We start from the raw sequence: 14,923 nt of genomic DNA on the forward strand, positions 1-14,923 counted from the left end.
CAGCAAAAAAGAATAAAATACTGAGGAATAAACTCAAGCAAGGAGTCAAAAGACTTGTACACTGCCAACTACAAAACATTGCTGAAGGAAACTAAAAAAGACACAAATAAATGGAGAGGCATCTCTCTGCACAGACTGGAATATAAATATTGTTAAGAAGTCCACACTATCTAAGGTGGTTAATTTTATGTGTCAGCTTGACTGGTCCACAGAGTGCCTAGGTATTTAGTCAAACATTATTCCGGGTGTTTCTGTAGGGTGCTTTTTCATGAGATTAACATTTAAATCAGTCAACTGGATAAAACAGATTTCCTCCTGATAATGTGGGTGGGCTTTACCTAATCAGTTGATAGTCTGAATAACACAAAAAGGCAACCTTTCCTCACGTAAGAGAATTCCTCCTGCGTGAAAGCCTTTGGACCTGGGACATCAGCTTCTTTTCCTGCCTTTAGACTCAAACTGAAATATCAGCTCTACTGGTTTGGTTCTTAGGCCTTCTAACCTGGGCTAGAGCTAAACCACTGGCTCTTCGGGGTCTCCAGCTAGCCAACTCACCCTCTAGATCTTGGGACTTACCAGCCTCTACAGTCGAATGAGTCAATTATTTTACACACACACACACACACACACACACACACACACACACACACACACACACACTCCACTGGATCTGTTCCTCTAACACACTACCCAGAGTGATCTACAGATCCAATGCAAACCCTATCAAAATCCCAATAGCATGTTTTACAGAAATAGAAAAATTCGTCCTAAAATTTAAATAGAATCTAAAAAGAGATCCTAAATAGGGAAAACAATTTGGAAAAAGAAAAAGTAGAGAACTCACACTTCCTGATTTCAAAACTTTACAAAGCTACAGTAATGAAAACTGTATGTTAGTGCCATATTAACAAATAGATCGGTGGAGTAAACTAGAGATCTTAGAAATAAACCCTCACTTTTAGAAGGTGTGCCAGGCCGTGGACTTCCTGATAGAGGAAAAAAATGGCTTTCCTCTCTTTTTTTTTTTTTTTTTTAAGGTTTAAGATCTTTGGATCAAAGCAAGGACTCTGAAGTCAGATTGCTTGGTTTCAATTCTACCACTGATCTCCCTGGGCCAAATGACCTTGGGCCAGTGGCTGAACCTCTCAGTACCTGTTTCCTCACCTGTAAGAGGCTGGTGATCATTAGTACTATAGTCCTAGGAGGGTCACAAGGAAGCATTACTATTTATGTACAGCACTTAGAAGAGTGCCGGGCACAGGGTCCCTGCTCTATAAGTTGCTTTTCCTAGATTCAGCCAAATTACCTCCCAAATGGATTTCTTGCACCACCGCCACAGAGGTTTGCTCCTCAACTCACCCACTCTCGGAATGGTTAAGCACTTGGAAGCTTGTCGTCCTAGTGCGGGAAGCCCGATTCGTGGTTTTAGTTTACATCTCCAGGGTCAGTGGTGGTGAGCATCTTTGAAGGGGGGACTGGACAGTGAGACTCTCTCTTCTTTGAATTGCCTCAGAGTGGGGAAAGAGCTGGGGGAGTGAGGTCAACCCCAGACTGTCCCCCAAATCTGCCTGCCAAGAACGTTTGATGGAGCAGTTGAGGCAGAGATGTTACAGAAGAAAACGACAATCCCTTTGTCCTCTGGCCACTTAGGGAGAAGTACGCCGACCACTCATCACTGAGCGCGGGATTCCTCTGCCCATTCTCCCATTGGGTCATAAGACTTGTGGTCGAAGGGAGGCTGGCAAATGCTTTCAGCACGTGCTAGGCGCCCAGCGCCTCCATCCTGACGTGTCATCCTCACCTCCCAGGAGACCAGCGCCCTCAGTACCTTCCTGCCTCCTGCTCCACCCACTTTGTACACAGTCAGGGCTCAGGGCTGTGACTCTAACCGGAAAGGGGAGGTGGGACAGGAGGAGGTGGGACGAGAGGCTTGACAGAGGTATACACGCAGCATCACCTTCAGCCACCAACTCGCCATCTGCCGGGATGGCCTTTGGGCTTGGCAGCAAACCACAGGAGGCCCTCGACCCCATTGGTTACACCTCGAGGGGGCGGGCAAAGAAGGCGCGTGCTGGTTGGCAGGAACCGGACCAATGAGGAGGCGCAGCGCTGGCAAGCTGAAAGCTTCGCGAGATTTGCTGCCATCGCCTGCGCGTGCTGCTTTATGGCGCGCTCCAGACGCCGCCCGCCTCGCATGCCCTGACCGTTACCGCCGCCGCCCCCTCGACCTGGTTGATAAATCGTCGCCGCCCCAGGTCCGCGGCCACCCAGGTCGCGACATGAGGTCCTCAGATGATGAGGCGGCTGTTAGGGGAGTGGGTTTCAGCTCAGAGTGCGGGGAGCACAGAAGCGGCCTTGAGGTCCGCTCCACAGCTCTGCAGGGACCCAGCCCCGGCCCTGAGCCGGGGGCAGCGCGAAACGGCGAGGGTGAGGGTGGGGATGGCTTCCTAGATCCTGAGTGCTTCGAGTCAGAGCGGGAGGTAACGGAAGCGGGAGGGCAGGTGCTGTGTGGCCGCGAAGGCCGGCCTGGTTCCCCGGCCGACGACCAGGGGGACGTCCTGCAGCTGGCTGACGAGTCAGTGGCGGCCATCCTGCAGCAGCTGGCCAACCTGGACTTGCTGGGCATCCGCAGATGCCTGTCCCCGGAGAGCTACGTGGTCGGCGAAGGGTCTCCCTTGAGGGCCCTCGAGGAGCGACCCGGCAGTCGAGGCGTGGCCGCCCAGAGGGTTGGGGAAGAGGCACAGGCTGAGGCCAGCCCTCTCGAGGTTGGCAGGCTCGAGGCATGCCGGGCCCGGGGAAACCCTAAGAGAGGCAGTAAGAGTAGGTTGAAGGTGGCTGTGGATCGCCAGCGGCCCCCCTCAGAAAGCCCAGCCGGGCTGCTGTCCGACACCAAGTCCTCTGATGAGTTCAGTGAGATAGAGCTGATGAGGGTGAGCATTTATGGCAAAGACGGAGGACAGGCCAAGCTCAACAGCCCCAAGGGCCCCGGGGACACACCCAAACACTCAAAAGTCCAAGGCAGGGAGAATCTCCTTAACGTGCCAGGCACTTGCCAGTCCTCGGCTCTGCGAGGATTAATCTCGGTTGTGGAAAGGCAGGTCAGGCAGGGCTATGCAGAGCAGGGGGACATCTCTCCCTCTAAGAAATTGCAGAGCATGCTCAAGGAGAAGGGGGGCAGCCTGCCCAGGTCCCCGAGAGTAGCAGTAGCACCAGCTACTGCAGCTGCCACTACAGGCAGCCTACCGCGGCCCAATCCTAGGAGGAAGGGGGTCCAGGAGAAGAAATCCCTCAGGGGCGTCTCCAAACCTGCCCCGGGGAGAACCTTCCCTTCCTGGGAGCAGGGAATCTCGGCCACTCCCCTGGATCCGGTCACCTTCCCCCCAGTCTCCGGCATCCCGCTGCTTGAGAGGTCCAAGAAGTATGCCTTGGTCCCTTCGGGAGCCAAAGAATCCAAGCAAACCGGCGCTCGGAAGAAATCCATGGCTAGGCGGGCACGGGAGTTGGTGGCAGCAATGGCGGTGTCCGGAGAAGACAACGACCCAAATAGAGACCCATTCCCAAAGGGCCAAGTGAGTAGGCCAGGCCCCTCCTCGCTCCCCCCTCTTTCCCCTGCCATCCTCCCCAGGACACAGGTCTTCACCCGTGCTCCCTCTGTCCATCCCTCAGGGGTGGTCATTGGGTGGCCCTCGGTCACTGGGTCATTAGGATGCCAGATTGGGGTCTTTTACTAGGGACAAACGTTAAGGTAGCACTTTGGGTGTGCTGGGCTGGGTTCTCCACCCTTGGCCTGTTTCCAGCCAGGCTGGGGCTGGAGTAGAAGGGAGAGCTGGTAGCTGAATAGATTTGAGGGGCCCCATAAAAGATTCACAGAGCTTCGGTGTTTAGACACATCACTTTCCTGAATCCTACTTCCTAGCTGATCCCCAAACCTTCCTTGCAGGGGCCCCAGGCTTTCTCAGTGCCACACTGTTGTCCCCAGCTCAGCTCTGCCTGCTGGCCTGGGGCTGACTTAGAGGGAATGTGCTGAAGAGATCAGCCTTTCAGTTTCCTTTCCAGTTCCCTGCCTCAGCTCGGTCTTGAATCACACGAGGTCTCACACACACAGACATAGACATATAAGTGCACTGGTACACACAGGCGCATGCACACACACACATCCTTACTCCAGGTCAGTGAGAAATCTTTGTTCTTAGCTGACCACTGACAGGGCACCGGCGTCTTGTCCACGGGTGCGTCAAGGAGAACCCAGCAGCACCAACGTCAACATCAGAGGCGGGCAGGATTCAGGAAACTCAGAGCCCGTGGCCATGAACAAGGGAGAAGTCATGCCCAGAGGGCCTGGCCCCTCAGGTGAGTGTCCTGGGTTTTGATATGGGGGCAGGGAACCAGGGGTGAGGGCAGAAACCTCTGTCTCTCTCTCTCTCTTTTCTGGGGCCTCAGCCTTGCTCTCAGGCTGCTTCTTCCATGGGAAACAGGTGTCAGCAGGGCTAGCCCTGGCCCCATCACCTTCTGTGTGGGATTTGTTTGGCAGGGGTGATCGGTGGCAGTGCCCCAACAGCTACTCTGGGCGTAGACCTGCAGGCTAATAGCGTTTTCTGTGAAGTGCTGTTCGCCCACATTGCTCTCCCAGGTGCTGGCCGTGGCTGCCGCTCTGGGAGGCTCGAACCCAGAACCACAGTCTTTCGGGACCATCGTGGTAAAATGGCTGCCCCTGAGGAATAGGAGGGGCAGGCCCAGAGAGAAGGTTTGGGCTGCCTGCCGGGCAGAGCCGGGGAGGCTTGATGCTAGCAGAGGGTGGTACTGCCTCACCTCACGTTAGACCCTGCTTGGCCCTTTCCACCTCACTGGGAGCCTGGGAAGCTGGATTGTGTGTCCTTTCCCTGTCAGGTGACCGCGAACCAACTGACCATCCCCCAAGACCGAAAAGGCGGCAGCAGCCAGCTGCAAGGCAGGGCTGTCCTCGGGTAATGCTTCTTCTGGCTCCTGGAAATGCACACCCAAACCCCATGGTGGGATCTGGGTCCAAGTTCAACTGACATGTGTGGGCACCCCCCCCGACCCCCGCCCCGTCCCCATCCCACACCCCAGGGAGGGAGCCCACCTCCTTTCCTCTGAGGAAAGTCTTTCCCTTGCCAGTCTAGACACCTGGCTTTGGGATGGAGGGCCCGGGGGGAGAGGAGGAGGGGAGGCGGGTGTATACTAACCGTTTCTCTTCCTGCTGTGTCTGCTGGCCTAGTGTCTGGTGCTACAGAGAGAAATAGACGACCTTAAGGAGCAACTTGGTATGAGGAACCAGGGACAGAGAGCAGTGGGTTCTTAGTGCAGAAGTGGGGTGGGCCCTTGGGGTGGGTGGGCTGCCGGTGCAGGAGGCCTCGTAGGGACCAGCATTCCTGTGGGGAGGAGAACCTATCACGCCTGACCCTGGAGGGGGCGGTGCATGTTCAGCTGGGCGTGTGGACAAGGAGCAAAGTGCTGTGTGGACTGCGTGCACACTCTGCCAGCCAGGCGAGTCCTAGAGAGCTCCTTCTGATAGGACTTGTAGAGATGCCTTGTTGATCTGGTGTGGCCTCGGAGGTTCTTGTTGGATTGTTTGTGAGACAATTTTTGAATGGTCTGGGCGTGGCCCCGACCTTGAGAGCTGCTGGCACATTTTGTTTCCTTTTAGGAAATGGCTCCACATTTAATTCCGGTAGTGGGGAGTGACGAGGCCCAGAGCTCTTTGCATCGGGGCTGGGGGTATGTGGGTTTCAGGTTGCAGGGCTAGGTGGTTCCCCACGGGGACAGGGGGACAGGCTTCTATGTCCGTCTGTCTAGAGCACCTGTTTATGCCTCTCCCTGTTGCAGCCTCCATGCAGTACCAGGTTGACAAGTTCCGGATCCTTTGAAGTGAGTGTTACACACCCCACACCCCTTCCCACAGTCCTGGCTGTTGAGCAGGGCCGTGGGCTGGCCCTGGCTTGAGGCTCTTCCCTGACTCTGCTGTTTCACAGGTTGAGCCCAGTATCTTCCGGCAAGAGGAGCAGCTGTTACCTCCGGGGCCGACGAGCTGTGGCCAAGCTTGTTGCCTCCTGTTCTGCCTCCACCAGGGCATCCTCTGCCCCTTGTTTTGCCCCCTGTCTGCCCCAGTTTCACAGCAGTTTTTGATTAAAAGGCTTCTCATATTCTGTGTTCTGTCCTCTCTCTGGGGGGTAGGGGTTGGGGGAATGGGGCAAGGCCTGGTGGGGAGCCACTCCGTATCAGAGCCTGTTCCACAACAGTACCTCTGGCATCCTGTGGGGGGCACTCTGGGTCAGCCTGTGCTACCATCCAGGCCGTCAGGCCAGCGGAGCGCCCCTAGTGTGTGTTCTGTGTGGGCTCTGTCTGGCCACCTTGGCACGTCCCTCCTTTTCCCTGAAGGCCCTCTTCTAGTTCTCTAAACACCCTCCTCTGGGGTTTAGGAGTTTCCATTCATTGCTGCCATTCTGCCTCCCTGTCAGAAGGAAGTCATGACCCCCTTACAGAGCTCCAGTCTTTCACCCTTCCCTCACTGCACTCATTGTCCTGCTTACCCCGACCACTCTGCTTTCCTGTCAGAGCACCCTCGATCTCTCCCCTGGCTTGCCATCGATGACCTTGCCTGCATGTTTACTTAAGCAGGTGGTAACAGGCACAGGTTTGCTCATCTTCCCCCTTCCCCTGCCCTACCCTCTCAGTGGAGTCTCTACCCCACCCCACTCCCGGAGCCACCTTGCAAGCAGGAACCTGCGTACTCTCCCCGCTCTCTTTAGCACTCACCCCTGAGACTCAGGCACCAAAACTTTGGCTTCCCCTTCCTTGGGTTCAGTAAAGGGCATGAGGATGAATCTTGGACCCGCTGAACTGGGGAGCAGGATCGAAGCTCAGGGGAACACAGGGGAACACAGGAGAAAAGCTCAGGTTAGTTGCTGAGCTGGAGGTCAGGAGAGGCGTCTGGTGCCAGTCTGGGGCAGAGTGCACCCTGAGAGCTAGAGATGGATGGTCCGGTCCTTGGAGCTTTCATATCCTCCCTGCCCTAACCAACTGACCAGCCTACACTCCTGCAGCCTGGATGTCTCTCTGCCCTTGAGTGGAAACGGGCCCATCAGGCTCTATGACAAGTATGGTTGGTAAGTCTGTGTTCTTACAGGGTCTCCATCAAATACCGTTCCACCAGCCCCATGACATAGATTTTCCTGCAAATGATACTTCCCGGAGTGTCCCAGCTCAGTCTCCCAGACTACTTGTTAGGGCACACAAGACTGAGTCTGAAATCCATGTTCAATTCCCGTCCCTCCCTCCCGCCCTGAAGTTTGGGGAGGACTTCCTTCTCTCAGCCAAGACCCCAGGGCTGTGCCAGCCTGAGACTCAGAGGGACACATTTGTATTGGAGTGAAATGAGGGTAGGTTCTGCCTGACTCCCTTCCTGAAAGACCACGGTTTTATTTCACAAAAGAGGGTATGATGGTAGGTAGCACATTCAAAGTTGGTGCCTGGGCATCTCTCTGGGTGAATTAAAGTCATCAGGGATAATGCCCCTTGAGGCAGAAAGGTGTGATTCGGGGAGTAATGGAAATAGAGCCTGGTCCAGATTCTGTAAGGCACTGAGTGAGCCGAAGCAAGGGTCGGATCTCCTTTATTCAAGGGGTGTTGTCACGTTCCCAAAACATAGAAGGGGGAGGATGCAGTTCACCAAACCTCAGGACAGGACATCCCAAAATGTTGGAGTCGCTGGAGGAGGCACTGGATCCTACCTTGCGATACTGTGATGTCTGCCAACTGCTGAGGGTGTGGATGAGTGAAAATGGGAAGGGTGGCTCCGGAGACTACCTGGGACGTGGCTACCCATCTTAGAAACAGGAGATCCCCCCCCACCTGGATTACTTGTGGGGAGTTAGGGGTGACTGCACCTGAGCAATGGGGAGCCCTCGGGCCCGCCCTTCCCCCACATTTTGACCTTGACTTCCTTCCGGGGCTCATGGCATGAGGTCAGGTGGACAGAGCACGAGGGTTGGGCCAGTCACAGACCTCAGGGTCAGCAAAGAACATGCGTGGGACTTACTCCTTCCACTCAGACCCCTCCCTGGAGCAGGAGGGCCTGATCACTTAGTTTACAGCTGATCCGGTGGTTATTGCCTGGTGGTGTAGCACATCTCGCTGTTGTCCGAGGAGCAGATTTGGCAGAGACCTTCCCGCTGAGGTTTCTGCCCACCGAGACACGTAGGTAAGTTGTGCCTGGGGAGAAGTCAAGCACCAGCATCAGCACCACCCTTGGGCAGAGTGGGGCACGGGACTGTGGTCACCAGGGTGAGGAAGTTGGAGAAGCTCATGGAAGTGGAGGTGCGAGGGCGTGAACACAACCCCTCGCTCACTTTTCACCAGGCTCCCTTCCCTCCTCTGGGCACACAGTTCAGACCAACTACCTCACTATAATGTTGCTGGAAACATATACATCACAGGCCTTGGCTCAGCCCCAAGCCTTCCACTTCCAGCGGGAAATCTGAGGCATAGGTTAAAGAAATACATCTGCGCCCCAGAGGGTAGGAGGAAGGCCAAAGCCCAGCCTCATTCGGTGCACCCCTGTTGCCTTTCCCCCTCATGCCCCTTCTCCAGCCTGGGAGACAGTGACAGCTGCTTTGGAGAGCCCTAGGCCCCGTCCTGCCTGTCCAACACCTGGGAAGAGGCTCCCTCCCCATTACACCCCCACCCCACCAGCCCCAGCCCCAGCCCCAGGCCTACCTCTCTCTCTGGACTCTTGAGGGAGATTGGCACAAACAAAGAAGGTAGAGGAGGTGAGTCCTGAAGAGGGAGCCTGGGGTGGTGAGCACAGTAAACTTGCCCAAAGATGTCCAAGTCCTAATCCCTGCAGTTGGCTTGTATTTTCCTTTGCGTGATAACAGTGGGTTATGCTTGCAGATGCAATGAAGGCTGCTACTCAGCTGACTTAATGTGGGGTAAGTTTCACCTGCATTGGCCAGGTTCGGCCGGGCACACTGGGGCTGCCAGATTTTCCACCTTGACTGTCCCTGGGTAACTATCCCAGTCCCTGGAGTGTCCCAGTGTTTGAATGACTGTGGTGTGCTTGATGCCCTTGTGCTCGTGCGATCTTGAAGGCCTGGTAAGTACTGCTCAGATGCAGATGGAGAACAGGCCTGTAGTTTCGAACCCCCCTTTTGTTCCAAGCCAATCACTTCTTCCTCCCTAGTCCTCTTGAGGTATCTGCCAGCCTGACTTTTACCAGGATGATTCACTTTTTGAAAAGGATTTACTATTGCTTTTTATTAAAATAACCCTTCCAAACATAAAAGATTAATTACATTGAATTAAACAGACCATACATATACACGTTGTGGAGCGTGTGAGCCCTCAGTATCACAAATAATCATGAACCAATCAACCCATGTAACTATACTCAGGTGACATAAATGTACATTGCACGTCCAGAAGTCACCGATATGTTCTTTTCTCTGAGGAATCCAAATGGATAAATCTACATACTGCCCGATTCCATTTACTTCACATTCTTGAGGAGGCCAAACTATAGACACAGAAAACAGACTGGGGATTGCCAGGGTCTCGGGCTTGAGATTAGGGGTTAAACTACCAAAGAGAATGAAACAATTTTGTAGCTGATGAAAATGCTTTTTATGTTGATTGTAGTGGTGTTTCCATAATCGAATGTTTGTAGGCACTTAGATTTTTATGTAAATTAATTTCAGTAAACCCATATTATTTAATAAACTGTAGAAAGTACAGTATGAGATCGCAATCAGAGAAGAAAAAGAAACAAAGGGAGTCCAAAATGGAAAAGGAAAATGAAAACTGTCACTGTTTGCATGTGACATGTTACTATACATTGGAAATCCTAAGGATGCCACCTGAAATCTTCCAGAATTCATAAATCAATTCAGTAAAGTTGAAGAGTACAAAATTATTATATAGAAATCTGTTACATTGCTATCCTGTTCATGGGGTCCAATCCCAAAGAAGGGTAATGCCAAAGAACGTTCAAACTACCATACAACTGTGCTCATTTCATATGCTAGTAAGTGAAAGTGAAAGTGTTAGTTGCTCAGTCGTGTGTGAGTCTTGGCGTCCCCATGGACTGTAACCCAACAGGCTCCTCTTTTATGGGTTTCTCCAGGCAAGAATACCTACCTAAATATCCATCGACAGAGGAATGGATAAAGAATATGTGGTACCTATATACAGCGGAATATTACTTAACCATAAAAAGAATGAAATAATGCCACTTGCAGCAACATGGATGGACGTAGTGATTGCCATACTGAGTGAAGAAAGTCAGAAAGAGAAAGACAAATGTCCCTTACACGTGGAACCTAAACAACTGTACAAATGAACTTATTAACAAAACGGAAACAGACTTTGAAAACTTATGATTACCAAAAGGGAAAGGCAGAGGTAGGGAAGGGATAAAGATCCTCATCTGGAACACCCTAATGAGAGATGTTGAAGATGACATAAACAGATGGAAAGAAAGATCATATTCTTGTGAGGCCAAGCATTTGCAACTAGCCTCTGCTTTCCATTTCCCAAGGAAGGAGGCAAGTGGGCTTGAGTCCAGGTATTTACAATCAACCTCCGGCTTGCCCTTTGAAAGAGAAAGAATAAGAGATACAGGGTAAATAGTCAGGCTTTGTCTCCTGAGGACACTTTAAGATAACAGCTCTGGCAGAGACAGAGGGGCTACTCTCCGTTTGAGTAAAAGAGCAAGAGGTCACGTGTGTCCCATTCTCAGGGCAGGAGAGACACTGCACATGGGCAGAAAGGCTCCTTGGGGGTCAAAAACAAAGGGGCCCCACCCCATAATATGTGATGCAACGTCTCCCCCATAGGTCTCTGGGCTGGCATGCATCTTGGGATAGAGTTGCTCATGCATGTTGGGGAGGGTCCTAGGGCAGGTCAGGTGTGAGAAAAGAAACAGGATAACTGGCCAAACGGAAACAAAGACCCAAAAGGACTGCCCTGTATAAGTGACTTAACTGCCTCTCACTGCACTCCTCCTCATTAGGACAGATGCCCACACCCTGTCTCTCCAAGTGTGTATCATTGCCTTCTCTGTCTTAACTAAACAAGCTGTTTCTCTGTGTGCTCTCCTACTTGTTGTGCTGTGTCTCTAACAATAAACTCTGTACCTCTTTTTACAGATTTTGCCTCCTTGAGAAATGCATTTTTCAAAGGGGCAAACTTAAAGCCACAGCTCACTGCTGCCTCTCTGAGATCACTTGGATTGGAAGAATCAATATTGGCAGAACGACTATACAACCCAGTGCAACCTACTGATGCTGAATCCCTATCAAATTACCGATGGTATTTTTCACAGAACTAGAACAAAAATTCTCAAAGTTTGTATGGAGACACAAAGGACTGTGAATAGCCAGAGCAATCCTGAGAGAGAAAAATGGAGCTGGAGGAATCAGGCTCCTGGGCTTCAGACTATACTACAAAGGTACAGTCATCAAAACAGTATGGTACTGGCACAAAAACAGAAATATTGATCAAAGGAACAGGATAGAAAGCCCAGAAATAAACCCATGCACCTATGGTCAATTAATCTCTGACAACGGAGGCAAGAATATACAAAGGAGAAAAGACAGTCTCTGCAATAAGTGGTGCTGGGAGAACAGCTGCACAGAAAAGAATGAAATTAGAACATTCTCTAACATCATACACAAAAATAAATTCAAAATGGATTGAAACCTAAATGTAACACAAGACACTATGTAACTCTTAGAGGAAAACATATGCAGAACACTCTTTGACATAAATCACAGCAATATGATTTTGCATCCACCTCCTAGAGTAATGAAAATAAAAACGAAAATAAACAAGTGGGATGTAACTAAACTTAAAAGCTTTTGGACAGCAAACGTGGCGGGGGGGTGGGGGGTGGGGCGGGGACTATAAACAAGACGAAAAGACAACCCTCAGAATGGGAGAATACATTTGAAAATGATGTGACAGACAGGGGATTACCTTCCAATATACAAGCACTTCATGAAGCTCATCATACATACATACATACATACATACATACGTATATATATATAAAATCTGCCCATTATGTTTTATAAAAAGGGGCAGAAATTGTGTTTCTCCAAGAAGACATACAGATGGCCAAAAACCACGTGAAAAGATGCTCAACATCATTAATTATCAGATAAATGCAAATCAGAACTACAATGAGGTATCACCTCACGCCTATCAGAATGGCCATCATCATAAATGTACAAACGGTAAATGCTGGAGAAAGTGTGGAGAAAAGAGAATCCTCCTTCACTGTTGATGGGAACATAAATTGGTACAACCACTACGGAGAAGAGTATGAAGTTTCCCTAAAAACTGAAAATAGAACTACCGTAAGATCCAGCAATCCCACTCCTGGGCACATATCTGGAGAAAACCATAATTTGAAAAGATGCATGCACTCAAATGTTGATTGCAGCACTCTTTACAACAGCCAAGACACGGTAGCTACCTAAATATCCAACGACGGAGAAATGGATAAGGAATATGTGATACATATATACAATGGAATATTACTTAACCATACAAAGAATGAAATAATGCCACTTGCCGCAGCATGGATGGATGTGGTGATTGTCATACTGAGTGAGGAAAGTCAGAAAGAAAAAGACAAATGTCCCTTAGGGGTGGAACCTAAAAAACTGTACAAAGGAACTTATTTACAAAACAGAAAGAGATTTTGAAAACTTATGATTACCAAAAGGGAAAGGCAGCGGTAGGGGAGGGATGAATTAGAAGTTCGGGATTAACAGATACAGCCTACTATATGTGAAATAGATAATCAACAAGGGCCTTCTGTATAGCACAGGGAACTCTACTCAACATTGTGTAATAATTTTTATGGATAAAGAATCAGAAAAGAAATGGATATATGTAGATGTATAACTGAATCACTCTGCTGTACACCTGAACCTAACACAGCATTGTAAATCAACTATACGCCAGTTAAAAATAAACATTAAATTAAAAGAAATATTTTTAAAAGTACATTATGAATAGATATTGACACTACTTACTTTTTCTGAACATGGTTTTCTCCCATAGTCTGATGAGCTGGAAGGATATATCACCTCAAATTAAATCAAGTTTGTATTCCTGGGGTGAATCTGTGTGCTGTGCTATGCTTAGTTGCTCAGTCCTGCCCGGCACTTTGCGACCCCATGGAGGGGGGAGCCCAGCGGCTCTTCTGTCTATGGGGATTCTCCAGGCAAGAATACTGGAGTGGGTTGCCATGCCCTCCTCCCGGGGAACTTCCCCACCCAGGGATCGAACCCAGGTCTCCCGCATTGCAGGTAGGTTCTTTACCATCTGAGCCACCAGGGAAGCCCCGGGATGAACCTACTCATGGCATATGATGTATTTCCCTTTTGCATATCCTGTAGGATTCACCTTGCTAAGATTCCGTTTCTGGTTCTTGCTTTTATGCGCTGAGTGTGTGATTGACCTGTGCGTTTCCTTTCTCAAACTGTCCTTGACAGGATTTAATATCAAGGTTATTTCATTCTCAGGGAAATGAGTTTGGGAGTATCCCACCTTTTCTATTTTTCCTAAGGTTTTGTGTGAAATTGAAAATATTTATACCTAGGATGTTTGTCAGCATTCAGTGGGGGAAGCCTGGAGGATTTCTGTGAAAGTTGCTTTGACTACTGGTGTATTTCATTATGGTTACCTGGAGCAACTCAGGGTGGCTATTCTTTCTGGAGTCAGTGTTGGTAAGTTATTATTTTTTTTTTCTAAAAATTGGTCATCTTTTCCTAAGTTTTCAAACGGATTGGAATAAAGTGGCCCATGATGTCCTCTTTGCCCCCAAATTTTATTTTCGGAAATATCTCTCTTACATGTAGCTGTTGTTGTTGTTCAAGTCACTAAGTCGTGTCCAACTCTTTGCGACCCCATGGACTGCAACACACCAGGCTGCCCTGTCCTCCACTATCTCCTGGAGTTTGCTCAAACTCGTGTCCATTGAGTCGGTGATGGCATCCAACCATCTCCTCCTGTGTACCCCATCCCCACTCCACCTTATCCTCCTGCCCTCACTCTCTCCCAGCATCAGGGTCTTTTCCACTGAGTCCTAACCACTGGACCCCCAGGGTATTCCTTCTACAGATAGCAGTTGCAAGAAAACAGCACAGAACACCCAAAGATCCTTCACCTGGACTGACCCACTATTAATATTTTGCCACATTTGCCATAGTCTCTGTCTGTCCCTCTCTCTGTTTTGTTGAATCACTGGAGTTCCTTTAAGACGTTGCGGTGTATCTTCTCTCAATATTCCAGTATGGATCTCTAAAGAAAAAGATTAGTCTGCCTCAAAATCTTAATGCAATTATCATACTCAGGAAATTTAATTTTGAGACAATACAGTTACCTACTATATGATCCTCACTCAAAATGTCTGATCGTCCCAATATGGTTTTTCTACCTGATTTCTAAAATAAGTTTGCTTCCAAATAAAGGCCACGTGATGCATTTGGTTGTCAAGCGTCTTCAGTGTCCTGTAAACTATAACATTTCCCTAGATTTTTTTGGTCTTGCACGATAGTGACATTTTTAAAGATCCAATCCAGGTGGTTTTTAGAAATCTTCTCCAGTTGAATTTGTCTCATTGCTGCTTCCTGATTCCACTCAGGTTAAATGTTTTGGCAGGAATACCGCAAAGTTGATGTCCTGTCCGTCTCCGTGCATGGCATCAGGATATTCTTTAGATTCTTCCAATTCTATTCAGATATATTTGACATACAGCACTGTATAAATTTAAAGTGTACAGCATCATGGTTTGACTTATATACATCATGAAATGAAATGATTATCACAATAAGTTTAGTGAACGCTCATCTTCTCATATAGATACAAAATTAAAGAAAAGGACAATTTTTCTTGT

General features: G+C 49.5%; 1 protein-coding gene across 1 annotated transcript; it reads left to right on the plus strand.

The window, feature by feature from the left end:
- Nucleotides 1-2,078: 2,078 nt before the first annotated feature.
- On the plus strand, nucleotides 2,079-6,161 carry LOC145535347 (uncharacterized protein CXorf49 homolog). The gene is made up of 6 exons (XM_081563760.1): nucleotides 2,079-3,569; nucleotides 4,194-4,350; nucleotides 4,888-4,964; nucleotides 5,237-5,282; nucleotides 5,845-5,886; nucleotides 5,991-6,161. The coding sequence occupies exons 1-5, from the start codon at nucleotides 2,094-2,096 to the stop codon at nucleotides 5,883-5,885; spliced, it is 1,797 nt and encodes a 598-aa protein (XP_081419886.1). The 5' UTR covers nucleotides 2,079-2,093; the 3' UTR covers nucleotide 5,886; nucleotides 5,991-6,161.
- Nucleotides 6,162-14,923: the final 8,762 nt, after the last annotated feature.

Source organism: Giraffa tippelskirchi, chromosome X (genome assembly GCF_054371585.1).
Source record: "Giraffa tippelskirchi isolate mGirTip1 chromosome X, T2T-mGirTip1v1.2.pri, whole genome shotgun sequence".
Classification (NCBI taxonomy): domain Eukaryota; kingdom Metazoa; phylum Chordata; class Mammalia; order Artiodactyla; family Giraffidae; genus Giraffa; species Giraffa tippelskirchi.